This window comes from Chiloscyllium plagiosum, chromosome 36 (assembly GCF_004010195.1).
Source record: "Chiloscyllium plagiosum isolate BGI_BamShark_2017 chromosome 36, ASM401019v2, whole genome shotgun sequence".
Taxonomy (NCBI): Eukaryota; Metazoa; Chordata; class Chondrichthyes; order Orectolobiformes; family Hemiscylliidae; genus Chiloscyllium; species Chiloscyllium plagiosum.
The window spans coordinates 18,120,214-18,141,513 of NC_057745.1; the positions used below are offsets into that span (position 1 = coordinate 18,120,214).

Here is a 21,300-nt window from a genome sequence, read left to right on the forward strand (position 1 = left end):
CTTTAATTTGAGGGGTGATAGATATAAGACAGATGTCAGAGGTAGTTTCTTTACTCTGAGTAGTAGTGGCATGGAACAGACTGTCTACAACACTAACAGACTCGCCAACTTTTAGGGCATGAAATGGTCATTGGATAGACATACGGATGAAAATGGAATAGTGTAGGATAGACAGGCTTCAGACTGGTTCCACAGGTCGGTGCAACATTGAGGGCCGAAAGGTCTGTACTGCACTGTAATGTTCTAGGTACTCTGTAAAATAACTTCTGGATTGAAAAGCTGTTTCTTTCATCAATGTTTCTATATGAAATTTCGACTGGAAAACAAAGCATAAAATAAATCCAAAATTAAATGCACAATTTTTCGCCTTCTTCGCCGATTACCATGCAGGTGAAGCTTGTAATATAGGTCACAGCTGGGCCTCCAAGCCCCAGTGAATGAAGCCCATCTGTTTCCTGGAATTTTCAGCTAAATGAGAAACTCCTGCTCAATGATGCAGATGACAATACCCTCACATCTTTCTTAATATTCAAGTTAGTGATGAGAGTAATTTATTGCTCTCAGCTCTGCCGAGTGTCTTTCCACAAAATAGAAGTAGAACAGGCTGTGTTTATTTAATGCTAATACAAGTCAATAGAGGTAATTTTGTACTTGAGCCAAATCTGCAGAAAATGGCAACTAAAATTTGCTTTTATAATGTGCATTGCATTGCTCTATGACACAGTCTAAGCAAAATAAGCAGCAGCAATTAAATTATGGAAGTGAATGTTATTTATGATTATCAGACTGATAAAATAGCAGCCAATTAAAGAAATTAAAAACAAGGACATGAACATTATTTCTCAATTTATTCGACATAAACCAAAAGAAAAAGAATCCTGCCATTATCATTTCATGTCTGGACAAGATTAATATCATTTGATTGTCTCAACAAATTCAAAATTTTGAATGCTCAGGTACATAGCCAACTGTAAAAGTAACTAGTCAAAACATTTTACAGAATATAAAATGAGAAGAGCTGTATTTTGGCTTTCCTATGATGTACTGCATTCTGGTTAATTTCAAGTTTATTGTTAGCTTCTACTGATTTGTAAAAACAAGGAAAAAATATGCAAACAAAGCAAAAGCAAGGTTGATTAGTGTCTATGTCAGAAAGAAAAATGTAGATTAATGCTTTGAACAACATCTCCTTCCAAACTGAAGAAGGGAGAAAGAAGCATTTTAACAGAATTCAAAAAGGTGAGGGCAAAAATGGATTTAAAAACAGAAGCAAATGCAAATACTACAATCTAAGATTAAATGTTAATGCAAAACTACAGGGAATTTTCCCCTGTATTTGTGCATATCTTAGCTTTCTTCTCTTCTGTCTTTCTAGTTTCAGTAAGATGCTTCTTCACCTCTCAGCTTTGAAGCAGGATGCAAAGGTTAATCTGTCTTACTCTCCATGGATGCTGTTCAACCTGCATTATGAGGAGAAACTCAAAAGATTTCAGCTATTCACAATGAAGAAAAGAAAGTTAAATTAATGTTTCATTGTTTTTATAGTTCTGAAAGATTTTGATAGAATGAAAGAAAGCACAATTGATTCTGGTTGGGAAATCACTTTTGAGACTATAGCAATTTCAAATTATCAACAAGTGAGAGAGATTCAGAGAATACTTTTCAAGTACAAAGTTGCTGAAATAAGAGGCCTCTTTTCATCATCTTGAGCATTTGTGACAGAACATTGCATTTTTAAGGCAAGAATTGATCATCTTTTGAAGCACAGAAAGATACATGGACAAAGAGGAAGGGCTAAGACAGCAGACTTAAGCTCTGGATTTCCCCAAACGAGGCAACACCCTGTGTTGAATAGGTTTATGATTTGAAGTGGAAAAGGATTCTTTGTATGCAAACTATTTGTCAAGCACTGATAAAAAATACCTTGTGGAATCTGATCAAGAAATAGCTAAGAACAAAAGAACACATGCAAATATCATCAGTGAAATTCCTAAAACTGTTCGATCTACTAAACTGAGTACTGATCAAAGGACTGAAACATCATATTTGCATTTGGATGAAACTATCGCTAAGTGCAGGTTTGTTCAAGTGGTTAAAACACAGGTTGCACAAATTGGAAATTAAATTAAATTCAGAGCACCTGCCCATGATAGTTTAATTGAGGAGACAATGTCAAGCAACTGAATTATCTTTAAATAGTATCATGGGATCTTTTAAGTTCACCTGGATATAAACAGCTATAATGCCATATTGCTAAATGCATATTCAGTAATGCAACACCCTTTCAAGACCACACCAAGGAGTCAAGTGGAATTTTCTACTTACATTTTCAATGGGTCTTGAACACACCATGTTCTGACCCAGTGCTGGAAATGTTACAACAGAACAAAGTTCATGCATGCAATACCATATTTTGATATGAAGCAATCTCACCACTCTATCAAAACATTTTCTAACAGTAACAGTCTGTTATGGAGGAGCGGAAAATCAGATGCAAACAGGGGCTGGGGAGCCAAGAGGTCCTATGGGAAGAGATATGTCTGAGGCTGGTACAGTAGAGAAAAGAAGCAATGTAAATAGTCAAGGTAGGCAAGAGTAGGGCAGAAGACAAGATTGATAAATTTAACCTCATTTATTTCAACGCAGGTAAAGCAGATGAACTCAGGGCATGGGATATCAAAGTATTACAGAAACATGGCTCAGCAAAGGGCAGGACTGGCAGCTTATTGTTCTGGGTATAGATGCTATGGAACGGACAGATAGCGGGGGGCGGGAAGAAGAGAGGAAGGGAGTAAGTGTTTTTGGTTAATGATAACATTATGCCTGTATTTAGGGAGGATATTCCTGGTCCAATGAAATTATATGGGTGGAACTGAGAAATAAAGAGATGATCACCTTATTGGGATTGTACTTTAGGCCCCCCAATAATCAGCCAGAAATTGAAAAACAAATTTGTAAGGAGATCTCAGTTATCTGTAAGAATAATAGGGTGGTTATGGTAGGGGATTTTAACTTTCCAAACACAGACTGCAACTGTCATAGTGTTAAGAACTTGGATGGAGAGGAATTTGTTAAGAGTATAAAAGAAAACTCTCTGATTCAGTATGTGGAAGTACCTACTAGAGAAGGTGCAAGACTTGACCTACTCTTAGGAAATAAGGCAGGGCAGGTGACCAAAGTGTCAGTGGGGAAGCACTTTCGGACCAGTGACCATAATTCTATTAGATTTAGAATAAGTATGGAAAAGGATAGATCTGATCTAAAAGTTAAATTTCTAAATTTGAGTAAAGCTAATAGGCAAGAACTTACAAAAGTCATTTGGGAGAGCATATTCATAGGTAAAGGGATATTTGCAAAATGGGAGGCCTTCAAATATGAGATAACAACAGTTCAGAGGCAGTATGTTCCTGTTAGTGCAAAGAGCAAGGGTGGTAAATGCAGGGAATGCTGGATGGCTCAAGAAATTGAGGTTTGGGTAAAGAAAAAGATGGAAACATATCAAGTATAGACAGGATAGATCGAGTGAATGCTTAGAAAAGGATAAAGGCAGTAGGAGTATATTTAAGTGGGAAGTAAGGAGGGCAAAAAGAAGACATGAGATAACTTTGGCAAATAGGGTTAAAGGAGAATCCAAAGGGATTTTATAAATACATTAAGGACAAAGGATAACTAAGGAGAGAATAGGGCCTCTTCAAGATCAACAATGCCATCTACGTGGAACAACAGGAGATGGGTGAGAAACTAAACAAATACTTCACATTAGCATATATTGTGGAGAAGGATGTGGAAGCCAGAGAACTTGGGGAAATAGTGATATCTTGAAAAATGTCCATATTACAGAAGAGGTGGTGCTGAATGTCTTAAAAAGCATGAAGATGGATAAACCCTCAGGACCTAACCAGATGTATTTCAGAACGCTGTGGGAAGCTGGGGAAGAGATTACTGGGCCTCTTGCTGAGACACTTGTATCATTAATAGCCACAGGTGAGCTGCTGGAAAATTGGAGGTTGGTTAATGTGGTGCCATTATTTAAGAAAGGTGGTAATAAAAAGCCAGGGAACTAGAGACTGGTGAGCTTGATGTCAGTGGTGGCTAAGTTGTTGGAGGGAATTCTGAAGGACAGAATTTACTTGCATTTGGAAAGGCAAGGACTGAGTACAGACAGTCAACATGACTTGACGTGTGGGAAATCATGTCTCACTAACTTGGGAGATTTTTGCAGTGCCAAACAAGATTGAAGAAAGCAGAGTGGTCGACTTTGTCTATGTGGACTTCAGCAAAGCTTAAGACAAGGTTCTGCATGATCGACTGGTGAACAAGGTTAGGTCACATGGAATACAGGGAGAGCGAGCCAACTGGATACGAAGTTGGTTGAAGGGCAGAGATAGAGGGTGGTGCTCGAGGGTTGTTTTTCCAGACATGCGACCTGTGGCCAGTGGATTGCCGCAAGAATCTGTGCTGGATTCACTGCTTTGTGTCATTTATATAAATGACTTGGACATGAATATAGAAGGAATGGTGAGTAGATTTGCAGATGACACACTAAAATTGGTGGTGTAGTAGACAGTGAAGGAGGTTCTCTCAGAGAACAATGGGACCTCCATCAGATGGGCCAATGGGCTGAGGAGTGGAACATGGTGTTTAATTTAGAGAACTGAGGTGTTGCAGGATTTATACAGTTAATGGTAGGGCCCTGGGGAGTGTTGCCAAACAAAGACCTAGGTGTGCAGGTGCACAGTTCCTTCAAAACTGAGTCATAGGTAGACAGTGTGGTGAAGAAAGCATTCAGCAAACTTGCCTTCATTGGTCACAACACAGAAAATAAGATTTGGGTTGTCACGTTGTAGCTGTATAGGACATTGATTCGGCCACTTTTGGAATACTGCATTCACTTCTGATCTCCCTGCTGTTGGAAAAATATTGGGAAACTTGAAAAGGGTTGAGAAAAATTTCCCAGGACATGGCCGGGATTACAGGACTTGAACTATAGGGAAAGGCTGGGGCTTTTGTTCCTGGAGCATGGAAAGCTGAGGGATGACCTTAGAGGTTTATAAAATCATGAGAGGCATGGGATAGGGTGAATAGCCAGTATCTTTTTCCCAGGGTAGGCAAATCCAAAACTAGACAGCATATGCTTGGTGAGAGGAGAAACATTTAAAAGGGAACGGAGGGGCAACTTTTTCAGGCAGAGAATGATGCATGTATGGCATGAGCTGCCAGAGGAATTGGTAGAGGTTGGTTAATTACAATCATTTAAAAGGCATCTGGATAGGTGCATGAAGGAGGGTTTAGGGGGATATTGATAAATGCTGGCAAATGGAACGAGATCAGTTCAGGTCATCCGATCAGCTTAGACATGTTGGACCGAAGGATCTATTTCCACGCTATGTAACTGACTCTATGTCATCAGTTTTCCAGGGTAATAATGGCTAACACTGAGATTTGCCATTAACATAGCTGCAAAATTTGATCCATTGACTTGGATGAGTGGACTCAGCGCAATCTAGCCAACTTTGTTTACAACATAAAATCAGGCGAAAAAGTAAACTTTAAGGAGAACCCATAAAGGTTGCAAAGGGTCAGAGGTACATTACGCAAGTACACAAAGGAGTGGGAGACAGAATACAATACCGGGAAATGTGAAACAATTCACTTTTGAAGGAAATTTTCAAAAAATAGATTTTATTTTGACAATGTTGAAAGACAGACAAGTCTTGCTATCTAAAGGGATTTTTATGTCCATACACACAAATCACAAGTTCAAACAGGATTGTTGTACTACTCTGGAATTAAGGTTCACCAGACTAATCCCTGGGTTGTGGGGATTGTCTCGGAATAGCGATTTGGTCCTTAGCCTTTAGAAGAACAAAGTTGGTCTCAACAGATAGAAGCTGAGGAGTCTCAAATGGGGAATCACAACCTTGGAATATTAGAACGAAGATAAGAATTCTTCCCAAAAGATTCCCAATCTTAGAATTTCTAAATACACAGTCATTCAGTATATTCAAGAGAGTTCAGAAGTTTTTGGATTCTAAGAGAATTAGGGATAGTATGGAAAGATGGAGTCAAGGTCGATCAGTTTTGTGTTCATTTAAGTGCTACTCCTACTTCTGTAAATCTGTTTAAATGTGAATGCTGTTAACCTACTGCCCCTTACCCATCTATTTTAGTTAAATGTAAACTTCCTTTGGATACTAACAGCTGGGATAAACTGAACTAATTTCATTCTATTGGCAATATACATTGCCAAGCAAGTAGCAGTACTCATCCATTTGCCAGGAGGAAGGAAGGCAGCCTAGGGTTCTGCAACCTGTCAGATGAGCAACATGATCATTTTCAACAGGTCCTGTAGCCAGCCAAGGACAATTTCTTCTGCTGCCTATCAAAAAGATGCCATCAGACAGCAGCTATGGCTGTGGCCCAGTACAAGTGGTGGTGATAGCAAGTGATTTGGAGCCTGGTGTTTAAAGGTTCCTTTGTACCCTTGGCAGCAGGACTGCAAGTCAAAGGGTCAAGCACAAGGAAAGACCACACAGTGGAAGGCTGGACATTGAACAGGCTCAAGTTGCAGAGTTACAGAGCAAGAAAGGCTGTTCCAAAATGCTGCACATCATGTGGTAAATGAAGCTGAAACCAATCACTCAAAACTCACCGAGATTACAGGTGTTATTGACTTACCAGCCTGAAAGGTAACAGTATTAAATGGAACAATTTTAAACAATAACTGAATGCCTAAAGTTGGGAAGAAGGAGGTGAGGTTGACAGCTTCACTCAGTCGAATTAATAATCTCACCGAAACTGTAATAAAAAGAAAATTCTGAAGAATTGGAAGCTCTGACAACCATCTGTACAGACAGAAACACAGTTAACATTTTGACTCCACTGTGATTCTTTTTCAGATTTCATAGTCACAGTAGACTCAAAAGTTAACTGTCGCCCCATAGATGCTGCCATCTCTGTCACGTTTCTCCAGCATTTCCTTTTTTAGTTTCAGACTTTCAGCAGCCCCAGTATTTTGCTTCGATTCTCCAAAACTAATTCCGGGGCGCTTCCAAATGCTGATTTCACTTGTATAAGTCAAAACCTGGGAGCAGGATTGGCTGGCTACCTGCTCCATTATCTGTATCTGGTGGATGTTCTGAGATAAAATAAAGATTGCTCGACCTTAAATCATATCCTTTCTGTGAACCCTACAGAATCAGTGCCAATAAGTATGTCAGAATTCCAAGAACAAGCATGATGCCTTGTCAGGAATTTGTTGCTCCTGACAGTTACATGTTTACGCATTACTATCAAAACGAAAAATAATCTGTTTTAGACTGGAGATTGAAGTTAACGCGCTCATGGTGCTTTTTTACCCTTCAGACCATAAGACAGAGGAGCAGAAATCTGGCCATTCGATCATGGCTGTCCTTTGTTGATCATGGCATGTCATATTGTTCTGAGTGGTGGGCTACACATCAACTTAGTCATAAATTGAGAATATGACCCATCTGCAAAGATTTTTGAGTAATTTTACAGTGATAGTGGAGGCTAGCTCACTAACATGAACAACAATGCATACTTAATTAAATTTTACTTTGTTCAATATGGTCTTATTAAGTTCTGGTTCAATTTCAAAGACCATTTGAACAAAATATAATTGAATTCACTGAGGAATTTAGCACTTTGGCCAAGGAAATAGGACATCCTTTATTTTGTTTCATAAATAACATATTTTCCAACTGGTGTTAACAAGTAGTTCACTTTATCCTGAGCTTACTGTAATTGTAAGGCAAGCTACATGGGTACAAGTTTTCAATATGCAACATTTAGGAATACAGTGCACACAGTCTTAAAATAAGTCTTTAAAATCTGAAGAAATACCTTGTGTTTTGTCATTGTACTAAAATGGTTATTTCTGAAGAACACACACATCTCTCCTTCTTCAACGGTAGAAATCAGTTCACATAACCCATGGAATGTCAGTTGGGTTGCACTGCTGTTTAAAAATTGTTCTGCAACAAACCCTAAGGACATAGTAAAAAATTCAGATTATTCCGGCTGAATAAAAACCATTATTGTGAACTCAAAGACGATACAAGCAAGAAATTGACGCGTCAGTGAGACCAAATGTCCGCACTTCTCCTTGTCTTTTTTTTCCAAGTCAATGAACAGATTTATCCCCAATTTTTGCTCTATCCACACCTTTTATTAAACATTTTAATTCCTACTGGATTATTGAAAGCTTTACAATGGTTGAAAAATTCTTAAGGAGAAAGTGAGGTCTGCAGATGCTGGAGATCAGAGATGGAAATGTGTTGCTGGAAAAGCGCAGCAGGTAAGGCAGCATCTAGGGAACAGGAGAATCGACGTTTCGGGCATTGAAGAAGGGCTAATGCCCGAAACGTCGATTCTCCTGTTCCCTAGATGCTGCCTGACCTGCTGCGCTTTTCCAGCAACACATTTCCATCTTTGAAAAATTCTTACACCTATCCAAACTACCAAATTCTTATTTCTCTAACTTCTTCTCTTCAAACAACAGAAGAAACAGATTGATTTTAAAAAAAAAATCACATGTTCCTCAGTGGTTCATCTGCTGAAGCCCATACAAAGCACAAAATCCAGGGTTCAATTCTCAGTTTGTTGATATCAAATCAGTACTAGATTCAAAATTGGCCTCATGTTTTGAGAGGGAGAACAAATCTACTTCTGGTCTTTATTCAATGACTTGCTCTGGAAACTGAGGTTTGAACAGGATCTGGTGCAGTTGCAATGCTTTCTCAATTAAATTATCTACCTGCATCTATAATCAAGGCTCATATGTGAAGAATGGCTTTCCTCGACTACAATAATGGAGACCACTTGTGGAAAATAAAGTCACACACTGATGAATAAAGGAAAATATCTCTGGCCTTATCCATTAAATAATCCCATTTCAATTAAACAGCAAATAAAGTGCTAGTCGTTGTGGCTCTTCCAAACAAAAACCAAAGTTCATGAACTATGTTGTAACCTAATCACTTTCCTGAGAATGTTTTCAGTGAGGGGTGTCAAAGATCAAACTATCCAGCAATGCACATATGAAATTGGGATTACCATTATTCATTATTTTAAGTCCAAATTGACTTTCTACTAACTCATACTAAGAATATATCAGATTGGGATAACAATGGCAAATCAACTAAACCCTCTCCAGACATTAACCTGAAGTAAGTTATTTACAAGGGTTTCAAAACCCAAAACACAAATTTTGAAGTCTCAAAATTATTTCCACTGAAGCAATGCAAGTTTTTCCAAAGTGACAGGACTATGGCTTAATTCACTTTTCAACACCACTCAATCAATATCAGATTTCAAGTGAAAAGTTTTTTTCTTTAAAAAAGAAACAATTTGGGGTTTTTGTGCTTTTACAGGATTTGGAAGCATTACTTGTGTAGAAATACTGCATGCCAAAACATTGATGTAAAGTATGTATTTAATTAACATGCTCAGATGCAAACAACAAATTTTGGTTGATACTCTGAGATTTCCAAGATTAAAACCCTAAAAAACATGCAACTATACTATCATTAATGTTTAGATTAAATCATTCACATAGAGATTACAATACTTATAGACCTTGATGACAAAAATAATTATTGGCAAAACCAAAAAGCTTCTTCAGCAATAAAAAATGTTGTCACAACTCTGCAACTGTATGCAAAATTAAATTTCAAAAAATTAGCCAATTCAGCTTCTGACCTCCTAGCCAATTCAGTGCAGAGACTGGGAAATACAGCACGCTGAACCCTCAATGCTCAGTATCACAAGAATTAGCACAATTTTGAATGAATCATCTATATAATGGATTCAAAGTTTGTGAGAAGATTTGTAGCTCGGGTGCTCGTTGTTGTGGTTCTGTTCGCTGAGTTAGGAATTTGTGTTGCAGATGTTTCATGCCCTGTCTAGGTGACATCCTCAGTGCTTGGGAGCATCCTGTGAAGCGCTTCTGTGATGTTTCCTCCGGTATTTATAGTGGTTTGTCTCTGCCGCTTCCGTTGTCAGTTCCAGCTGTCCGCTGCAGTGGCCGGTATATTGGGTACAAGTCCATGTGTTTGTTGATAGAATCTGTGGATGAGTGCCATTCCTCTAGGAATTCCCTGGCTGTTCTCTGTTTGGCTTGTCCTATAATAGTAGTATTGTCCCGGTCGAACTCATGTTGCTTGTCATCCGCGTGTGTGGCTACTAAGAGCTGGTCGTGTCGTTTCGTGGCTAGTTGGTGTTCATGGATACGGATCATTAGCAGTCTTCCTGTTTGTGCTATGTAGTGTTTTGTGCAGTCCTTGCACGGGATTTTGTAAACTATGTTGGTTTTGCTCATGCTGGGTATCGGGTCCGTTGTCCTGGTAAGTTGTTGTCTGAGAGTGGCTGTTGGTTTGTGTGCTGTTATGAGTCCTAGTGGTCGCAGTAGTCTGGTCGTCAGTTCGGAAATGTTCTTCATGTATGGTAATGTGGCTAGTCCTTTGGGTTGTGGCATGTCCTCATTCCGTCGTCTTTCCCTCAGGCATCTGTTGACGAAATTGTGGGGGTATCCGTTTTTGGCGAATACATTGTCCAGCTGTCCGCTGCAGTGGCCGGTATATTGGGTACAGGTCCATGTGTTTGTTGATAGAATCTGTGGATGAGTGCCATTCCTCTAGGAATTCCCTGGCTGTTCTCTGTTTGGCTTGTCCTATAATAATAGTATTGTCCCGTTCGAACTCATGTTGCTTGTCATCTGCGTGTGTGGCTACTAAGAGCTGGTCGTGTCGTTTCGTGGCTAGTTGGTGTTCATGGATACGGATTATTAGCCGTCTTCCTGTTTGTGCTATGTAGTGTTTTGTGCAGTCCTTGCACGGGATTTTGTAAACTATGTTGGTTTTGCTCATGCTGGGTATCGGGTCCGTTGTCCTGGTAAGTTGTTGTCTGAGAGTGGCTGTTGGTTTGTGTGCTGTTATGAGTCCTAGTGGTCGCAGTAGTCTGGTCGTCAGTTCGGAAATGTTCTTCATGTATGGTAATGTGGCTAGTCCTTTGGGTTGTGGCATGTCCTCATTCCGTCGTCTTTCCCTCAGGCATCTGTTGACGAAATTGTGGGGGTATCCGTTTTTGGCGAATACATTGTACAGGTGTTCTTCTTCCTCTTTTTGCAGTTCTAGTGTGCTGCAGTGTGTTGTGGCCCTTTTGAACAGTGTCTTGATGCAACTTCTTTTGTGTGTTGGGGTGGTTGCTTTCGTAGTTCAGGACTTGGTCTGTCTGTGGTTTTCCTGTATGCCTTTGTGGTGAATTCTCTGTTCGGTGTTCGCTGTACCATCACATCTAGGAATGGGAGCTGGTTGTCCTTTTTTCCCTCTGCACAAAACACTACATAGGACAAACAGGAAGACAGCTAACGATCCGCATCCATGAACACCAACTAGCCACGAAACGACACGACCAGCTCCGGAGGAAACATCACAGAAGCGCTTCACAGGAGGCTCCCAAGCACTGAGGATGTCACCTAGACAGGGGACGAAACAGCTGCAACACAAATTCCCAGCTCGGCGAACAGAACCACAACAATATAATGGATTCTTCTCGTCAAAAAGTACTCTTTTAGCTCAGAAGGTTCCAAAACAAGGAAAAAGGTTTAGCTTAAAATAACTGAGTGGGCCTTGTCAAAATACATGTAGATGAAGTAAAAATTCCTACACAGACATTAACATAAAATACTGGCTCCATCATCTTCCCATACCAAACACATTAAAAGCTCAAAATTTATGCTACACAATTGAGTAACAAGTTAACACATTTTTCTGCAACAGTCTGTGGCAAGCACAAGTCATTTAATTTATAACAAAAAAACTTGTTTCTACACTCCAACACAACAAATGCTTACAATCAAGGAAGCCTCAAGCAGAAGCATAAAACAGACAAAAAACAAATCAAATTTCTGTTATTGGTATGGTGCTCTTTACCAAAGTATTAAGCATAACTTCAAAGCAGCTCAAAATCACATTGACCCCTGAAAATGCATGAAGTAACTTTTATTTCAGATAACCAACAGCAAAATCCCAAATTTAGGGGAAGAAATTAATAAGTTAACAAATTAATCTGCCGAATCACATCCCAAAACATTCTGCTTTTCCTGCCTAAGACTCGTGAAATTTATATTCTGTTATGTACAACCCTTCTCAGAGCTTGAGCACTTCCATTTCTAAAAGTACACAATTGCATAACAAATACAAAATACACTGCCTGCAACAGAAATGCTCCATTCCAGTTGGAAAGCAGTTAACCTCCGCACTTAGTCCATATGACCCAAATCATATCATCAACTTGAAAGAAATCACATGAACAACATTAGATAATACTGCTTTAAATCAGTTAGCCCATGAATCGGCAACACAAAAGGAACGCCTTGTAAATGTACATTTTTTAAAACTGCCAATTTGCACACTTGGCTTCACTGGGGTTGATTAAACCTCAATGCTTAAAGCAAAGTCCACTTTTAATGGAAAGAAACATTTAAAATGACTGGTCACTTCGCCCTGAATCTGCTTATTCAGACCTTAAGTGGCCTGATACAAGGACTGCAGTCAGAGAGTGCATACAACTCACCCAGTGGTTTATGATTATGCATTTCCTCATCATTTTTGAAATGCTGGACTACTTGCTTGGTATGGAATTTGAATCATAAACTTCAACATAATTAATGGTGTTGACAACCAGCTTCTCATTCATACTCTCAGTTACAAATGAGGCAGAGAGGGAGTTCTTAAAAATACATCCTGTACAACCTATTTGCTATTCTTTCAGAATGAGTCACCAGCACGAAGCCAACGAGTAGTTACTGTCAGTCTTACAGATTTGGGGATCATAACAATACTATATTTTAAGTCACCCTAACAAAAAGTCAACAATGGCATTTAGAACATTTTGAACTCAAGACCATGAATAAAATTGCATAATAATGATTCCTGTGGTACCAGAAGCTAAAGGGAGATGGTGGCCAAATGGCAATGTCTCGAGACAAATAATTTATAACCTCAGCTTATGCTCTGGGGCACTGGTTCAATTCTCACCATTGGTAGAAATTTGGAATTCTGAATAAATCTGGAATGAAAAGCTCAACTAACTGTAACCAATACTGCTAATAGTCAGAAAAGGACATGGTCTTCAGAGAAGGAAATATGGTCGACATGTGACTCCAGGTGTACAGCAGTGTGGTTGACTATTAACTGCCGTCTGGGCAATTATAAAAAGTCGATAAATGCTGGCCTGCAACAGCAATACCCACATCTCAAGCATTAATTTACAAAATTTGCCATTTCTTAGTATCTATTACAACTGCAGACAAACAAAACATGTAATTCTTCCTTACCTTCACTGACAAGTTCACTGTTCTCTGATTGTTTACAGAAGATAATCTTCTCAACCAGCTGGTTATAGCTGCACATTCCCACTGCCTTCGCTACATCAGCCGTCTGGAACAGGATGGTTAGCAGAAAATTAAATTTAAGACTTGCAACACGATTTCTAGCCTCCACACCCCATTTTATATTACAGGCAAAGATCTGCAGTATCATGAAGAATAAACTGTTGAGGATGCGGAGACTACTGTACATACTGCAAAGACATATACTTCTTGCATTTTTACAAAAGCTTATGTCAAATGGCAAACTATTCAATTTACAGGGAACAAACAAATGGGCGGAAAGATGGGCTATTCTAATGCCGAGACATAATTACATATATCCATCTAATATCAGAAGTGTACTTTCACTTCCTGAAGTTCATCACAAAAAAACAACATCCCCATAACCACCAACAAAAGAAGTCTACTGATATGATCTTTTCTTTGTAATTTAACATGTATGCACAAGGCAAACTTTATTGATTAGAATCATGTGGAAGCAGACCATTTTGCCCATCAAGTCCACACCAAACCTCTGGAGAGCAACCCATTCAGTCCTCTACCCCCATCTGTGTAACCCTACTTTTCCCAGTTAACCCACCTAACCTGCATATCCCTGGACACAATGGACAATTTAACATGGCCAACTCACTTAACCTACACATCTTTGGACTTTGGGAAGAAACCCACACAGACATGGGGAGAATGTGAAAACTCCACACAGTCACTCAAGTCTGGAATTGAACCTGGTGCTGTGAGGTAGCAATGCTAACCCACTGAGCCATGCCGCTATCGATTAGCAAACCTCCTAAATGACACTTTCATCATAAGCATTTATAACTTCACAGTATACGGAGTACGGGAGAAGAGAAAACATAAGCCTGATTGGCGAAAATAGCAGCGGAGAGGAGTGTGCTCACACTTGGAGAGAAAAAAACCTAACTGCAACATCAGAGGAAAGTGCAACTTTTGCACTTTGGTTTCCTTTCATTATATATCAATTTTATGGTACATGTTACACTTGATAACGTAACTATAGATAAACACAGAGCATTTTTTAAAATTTGAGACCTAACTAATTAGACAAAATTAAGGTGGCAGGGCTGATGTGTTGTAGCTACACAGGTTGGGGATTTGTGAACAACCCGCATCATCCACAGTAACAACATGTACAGTGTCTACAGCTCAAGAAGCTTCAGCTCCACGTGGTTAAGTTGAATTCCAAGCTTTGGACACTTCTGATCAAGGATACCGAAGTTACACAGAGTCATAGAGACGTACAGCATGGAAACAGGCCCTTCGGTCCAACTTGTCCATGCCGACCAGATATCCCAACCCAATTTAGTCCCATCTGATAGCACCCGGCCCATATCCCTCCAAACCCTTCCTATTCATATACCCATCCAAATGCCTTTTAAATGTTGCAATTGTACCAGCCTCCACCACTTCCTCTGGCAGCTCATTCCATACACGTACCACCCTCTGTGTGAGCAAGTTGTCCCTTAGGTCTCTTTTATATCTTTCCCCTCTCACACTAAACCTATGCCCTCTAGTTCTGGACTCCCCGACCGCATGGAAAAGACTATAATTGAATTTGACACCTGATTTGAGGGTGAGAAATGTGAGGCTGAAACTTGGGTCTTGAACTTAAATAAAGGCAATTACAAAAGTATGAAGAGCTGGTTAAAGCAGAACAAAAAAGTAGGTTATAGGCTAATATGATAGAGAAGCAATTCCAGACATTGTTCATGGTAGATATCTTTAAGTGGTATACAAAGAAAGACTCTGAGAAGGGTGTACCAGTCATGGTTCACAAAGAATGTTAAGGATGAATCAAAATTAAAAAAACACAATGTAATGATTAATGATGTCAGAGAGGTCAGAAAGTTTTACAAACCTAAAAATGAGGGAGAAATTGAAGTGCAAGACAAGACTAACAAGAATGAGAAGTTATTAAATATCCACAAATATATCAAAAAAGTACAGAGTAGCTAAAGTAAGCATTCGCGTTTAGTGAGACGTGCAAATTAAGAATGAAAATATCGAAGTGGCAGAGACTTTGAACAAGTATGTTGTTTGTTGTTGTGAATAAAGATACATGAGAAACAAGAAAACCCGGAGGCAAAAGGCAGGCTGGAAAGATCACGATCATTACTGAAGTATGAGAAGAACTAATGGATCGAGTTCCACAAACTGACATGCCCCTTTGACTGACCCCATGCATTCTCGGGTCTTAAAAGAAATGGCTGCGTAGGGATAGTCGATGCACTGGTTATAATCTTTCAAAATTTCTTAAGATACTGAATGCACCCAATGATTCACTAAGCCGATTCCTGGGAATAACGCATTTTCTTATGATCAAAGGCTGACCAGGCTGTAGTTGTAGTCACTGGAATTTAGAAGAATGATAGATTATCTTAAAATTTTGTGGGGGCTTGACATTGCATAAGTTTCAATTTCTGGGGGAAATCTAGAATCAGGACAAATATATAAAAGGGTTGCACCTTTCAGTCAGAGATGAGGAGGATTTTGCTTTCTAAGAGTGTTGTTTTGTCTTCAAAATTCTCTTTTGAGAGTACTGGTGGCTCAGTCATTGAATATATTCAAAACTGAATCAACAGATTTAGAGTCAGATGTACAGCACAGAAACACCGCCTATGGTACAACTGATCCATGCTGACCAGATATCCTGACCTAATCCCATTTGCCAGCACTTGGCCCATATCCCTCTAAACCCTTCCTATTCATATACCCATCCAAATGCCTTTTAAATTCTGCAATTGTGCCAGCCTCCAACAGTTCCTCTGACAGCTCACTGCATACATGCACCACCCGTTGCGTGAGAAAGTTGCCCCTTAGGTCCCTTTTACATCTTTCACCTCTCACCCTAAATCCATGCCCGCTGGTTCTGGACTCTCCCACCCAAGGGAAAAGACCTTGTTTATTTATCCTATCCATACCCCTCATGATTTTACAAACCTCTATAAGGTCACCCCTCAGCCTCCGATGCTCCAGGAAAATGGCCCCAGCCTATTCAGCCTCTCCTAATAGCTCAAATCCTCCAACCCTGGCAACATCCTTGTAAATCTTTTCTGAACCCCTTCAAGTTTCACAACATTCTTCCGATAGGAAGGAGATCAGAATTGCACACAATATTTCAAAATTGGCCTGATCAAAGTCCTGTACAGCACAACATGACTGCCCAACTCCAATACTCAATACTCTGACCAATAAAGGAAAGCATACCAAATACCTTCTTCACTATCCTATCTACCTGCGACTTCACTTTCACTGATTGAAAAAGGAGTCATGGTTCAGAGGTTCAAGCAGGAAAGTGGAGGCCATGATCAGGTCTGACAAAACTATGGGGCAGGTGAGATAGGCTGAATACTTTTGCTGTCATACAATGATAAAGATGCTCATGCTTATTATCAACTTTGCTATGCCATCAACAACAGAATCATATTTTGTATGAACGCAAAACTTTTCATCTTCAATTCCCATCCAGCTCATCTTGAAGTGCTACTGCTAAATTTTCTGCTTTGCTGACCTCTCAGTCGGAATTAAACCGACCAGTCAACAGACTTAACACATCAAGATATCAGCAATTTTTCTTAAAGAAACATAATGTAATTGTTATTTAATTGGATTCAACTAGCAACAGCTTTGAAATGTAATTTGACTTCTTCAAACACTATTGAGCTGGCGCCACAAGGCTTCAGCAGAAAGCCAATGCCAAAAACAAAAAGCTCTTGATTAAATGCAACAATACACATTTCCCAACGTGCAATAATATTGAAAAACAATTGCCAGGAAGGCTGTAGAAATGATTAAGAATAACCAAATTGACTGCCAATCATGAAGTTGCAGGGAGTCAGAATCAAACATAACCTGACACTTAAATGTCACTGTCCCAGCTCAATGTTTTACCCAAGCTACCCTAAAGGTTGGCTCCTTTATTCATGAGGATGCTAGTCTGTCTGAATTCAAAAGGGGCATGAGGTAAAATGTTTAGCTCATGCCACATCATTTTCTGGTATCTAACTCCAGGTACTGAAGATCGACTGGAAAACGGCACCACTCCTTGCATTGTCACTTAACTGGGTAAACAAAGTAGAGTCTGACAAGACATAAGTGGGCAATATGTGCAACAAATGAGTAGAGACCTAGTTTAAGATTACAGTCAACGCACATTTCAACTTACCTGTGGATCAACCAACCATCCATGGTAAAGTGCAATATCAAGAAGATCAAACACTATGCACTCGGGTGTATATTCAAACACTCTTACACCAGTAAACTTCACATTTACATCGAGTCCTGTCTGCAGCTTGTGTAGAATGGCCATTGCGTCACTCATGTTCTGTTTCAGAAACCAAAAAGGAAAATACAAGATTGAAAAGCATATCAAAAAGTTCAAGACTGAAATAAAAAGGAATAAAACAAGCCAATTGAAACCTTGATCAATGCAGTGATGTGCAAATTAGTACATATAATTTTGGACAGTGTCACGGTTTCAGATATTACAACCAAATCAAATCTGACACTCAAACATCAACAAATTGTGAATATAGATACACTGAGGTATTCATTTCCAAATAGGAAGGACAAAAATTCTAGGTATTCCGCCACCAGACTTAAATGGAAGCATGTACCACAGCTTGCTCCAACAATTATCCACACCTTGGAATTCCTTTCATTTTACTTGCTCTTTTACAGCCCCTTGTCTTGCAGCAACACCAAATGCGAGGAGGTAGATACCATATGGAACACTGCATGATATTTTCTCCGTTAACCATATCATAAACATCAAATTTCACTGAAGCCACTCCTTCTCCCAAGACTAACACGATTACTTCACAAATGCAAATCTGCACACTACATACATTTACAGTAACAAGTTGACCTGAAACAATGAGATTTTACATGAGACCGATGTGAAAGTCTGTCATATCCTGCCTGAAAAGGCAAAGTGTGAAGTACCTATGACAAGATAGCATACCAGATTTTCACAAAGTTACTGTTCTTTCTTCTCTTCCTTTAATTAATAAAAACCAATTTGTTTCTCCCAGTGATCTAAAACATTATCAGTTCTAATTGATGTAAAACTGTTGTCAATTTTGTTACCAAAATTTATGAAGGTGAATGAAAAATAAATGAAATCAATATCTATCAACTCAAAACACTAACAGAAATTTATGGTAAACCAAACTTTACATACTAACTCATTCCTGTTCCATCCATCTTATGTTTGATATGCAACTTGTCCAGTCTCCAAAGATTTCATTTCAATTTGATGTAGAGTGAAGCCAATGGGGAAAGACTAGGAGATGTGACTCAAAGCCGGATGAAAATCACAGGCTGTTAAGTCTTATAGAGCAACAACTAGAAAAAGAACTCAAGGTGTAAATGTTTAGAGGTTTCTTCAAAGCAACAACAAAATAAAGAGAGCATGTATGACAGGTCAGTTTCAAACGACTTAAGGGTGTGCAATGTAACAAACTGGAGGAAAGTGCAGGGGTAGAGATGGAATGAGATGCTGAACAGTTGTTAACCATCACAGATGCCAGGCTTCAGCCAATTCAATTCACTCAATGTGTATCACGAAACAATTGAAGCCACAGAATATAGCAAAGACTACACCACTGCACCTTCTAAATGACCTCAACAATTGAAAAAGGGACAAAGGCTGCAGCTGCCATGGGACCACTAAGTCACACACTACTGACTTGGAACTATGTTGCATTCCTTCATTGTTGGTGGGTCAAAATACTGGAATTATAGTCCTAACAGCATTATAGGTGCACTTCAGAAAGACTTCAGAGAGTCAAAAAGGTGGCTCACCATCATCTCCTCCAGGGTAACTATGGATAGACAAATACTGGCCTGGCCAGCTATACCAAATGAATTGATAAAGAAACCTACTTTTAATTATATATGCTTTCAAATAACAGTAGCAGGTCAGAAGGATGAAATTAATAGAGGAATGGAAATTAATGCAGGCAGTATACAGAATGAGTAAGTCAGGGAAAATGGAAAATATTTAGTAGAATAGAGAATTTTGACAACATGAGTTTCGAAGTAACAAAACTATGGGCGAGGGATATTAGAGATAAAAGTCGGCCTGATGACTGAGGAGATGCTGTGTATGAAGCTCAACTCAGTGACGTTAATTGCAAAGAGTGAGTCAAGATCATCAAAACAATTAAGACAAATAAAACTTGTACAAGGTAGGAGCACACATTTTGGGGATAACGTAGCAACATTAGTTGAGGATCAATCAACAGAATGCAGAGAGCCAGGATTATTGGGGTCTTTTTCAGGTTGAAAAGACAATAAATAGTGGAGTGCCCAGAGGATCAATCCTCATGCTTCATGAAAGGCACTATTTCCCATTTAGATTAATGACTTGGAGAAGGGGGCAGAGTACCAAATATCCAAATTTACTGACAATACAAAAATAGGTGGGAAGGCATGTTGCACTGAACATACAAGGAATCTCCAAGGGATATGGGAAAATAGTGAGTGGGCAAAAAACTTGGCAAATGGAGTTTAATGTAATTAAATATGAAGTCAAGTAACTGGTGGAACAAACAAGTGGCAGATTATTTAAAAAGCATATGTTGGCATTGGAGACAGTACAAAAAAAACCAATAGGCTGATTCCTGAGATGAAGGGATTGACAGTTCATGAACATATAAATAGGTTAGGCTTTTATTCCTTAGCATCTTGAAGAATCAAAAACAATCCTATTTAAACAGAGAAGATTCTGGAGCGATAGTCCATGAGCATCACCTGCGCTGGAACACCAACATCACAGTTGCAACCCTCGCCAGTGGGTCCACCTCAATTGATGTTGTCGTGATGCCCTCCCGCCACCATCAGACCAACGAACAATGAAGTCACCAAATCTCAGGCGCCATCTTTTGCTGCTGGCCTCTGATGTAGTAGCCACTGATTCTAAGTCATGTGATGGCTCCAGAAAAGGAAGTAGTGGCTCACCCTCCTGCATGCTGGACCTGTTCAATGCCTGCGGTAGGCCCACCCAAGGTCTGCAGGCCCAGGGCCCTCAAGATCCACATGCCGGGCTCTCGCCCTGCCAATGCCATTTGAACCCAAGATGAAGTAAGTGAGAAACAGAAAAGAGACAAGAAAAAGAAACAAAAAAAAGCTGCCAGAGGGGATGGGCCTGAGCACAGGAAGCCTACGTCATCATCTTGAACTGGAAATTACGCAACGTGTATGAGATTTGAAGACATTTCTTCTTCGAAAGTATAGTCAATGTCTGGAATTCTTATCCCAAAGAGTTGAAGAGGCTAAATCACGACAAGCATTTAAAAAAGGTGGTAGATTATTTATTTGTGGAATATTGAGGACTTCGGGGATATTATAAGCTGACATAAAAAAGGAGTTGAAGCTGGGGAAGATCAGTCTTGTTGAATTGTGGGAGCAGGTTTGAAGGGCCTAATGACTCACTCTTGCTTCAATTTCTTATGTTTAAGTAAAAATTGACTTTTTGTGGAGTAGGCAGGTGATGTGGTTTTTAAGAGTGAAACATTATCTGAATTTGAAGTCTACAAACAATATTTCTGAGCAAGCATTCCAGGATCAGCAGTTGGATGGTCAACTGAGTCCAAACAAAGCATGATGAGTTGAGTTGAAGACTGTCCAGATGAATGAACTTGACTGTGGGAGACAGGAAATGTGCAATACCTTTCTGTTAGTCTTATTGTAAGAATCCAACACTGGAAGGAGTGCAAAGGAGATTCACCAGGAAGTTGCCTGGAATGGAGCACTTCAGCTGTAAAGAGAGGGTGGCTAAGTTTGGGATGGTTTCTTTGAAGCACAGCAAGTTGATGGGGGACCTGACTGAGGTGGATAAGATGACGAGGGTCATGGACAGGGTA

At 39.5% G+C, this 21,300-nt stretch overlaps 1 protein-coding gene across 4 annotated transcripts in view; it reads right to left on the reverse strand.

Moving 5' to 3' along the window:
* Positions 1-21,300, reverse strand: part of mindy2 (MINDY lysine 48 deubiquitinase 2) — a 60,402-nt gene that overhangs the window by 31,654 nt on the left and 7,448 nt on the right. For 2 of the 4 annotated variants that reach the window (XR_006309489.1, XR_006309490.1), the window contains exons 4-7: positions 17,598-17,756; positions 13,361-13,463; positions 7,867-8,009; positions 2,326-2,366 (exon numbers count right to left, since the gene is read on the reverse strand). Coding sequence is in view for 2 of the 4 variants with exons in the window: in XM_043677448.1 (XP_043533383.1) it covers positions 7,867-8,009; positions 13,361-13,463; positions 17,598-17,756 (405 nt within the window). In the remaining 2 variants the exon portion in view is untranslated. The remainder of the gene's footprint in view (positions 1-2,325; positions 2,367-7,866; positions 8,010-13,360; positions 13,464-17,597; positions 17,757-21,300) is intronic. The other 2 variants (XM_043677448.1, XM_043677446.1) reach the window with 1 other exon arrangement.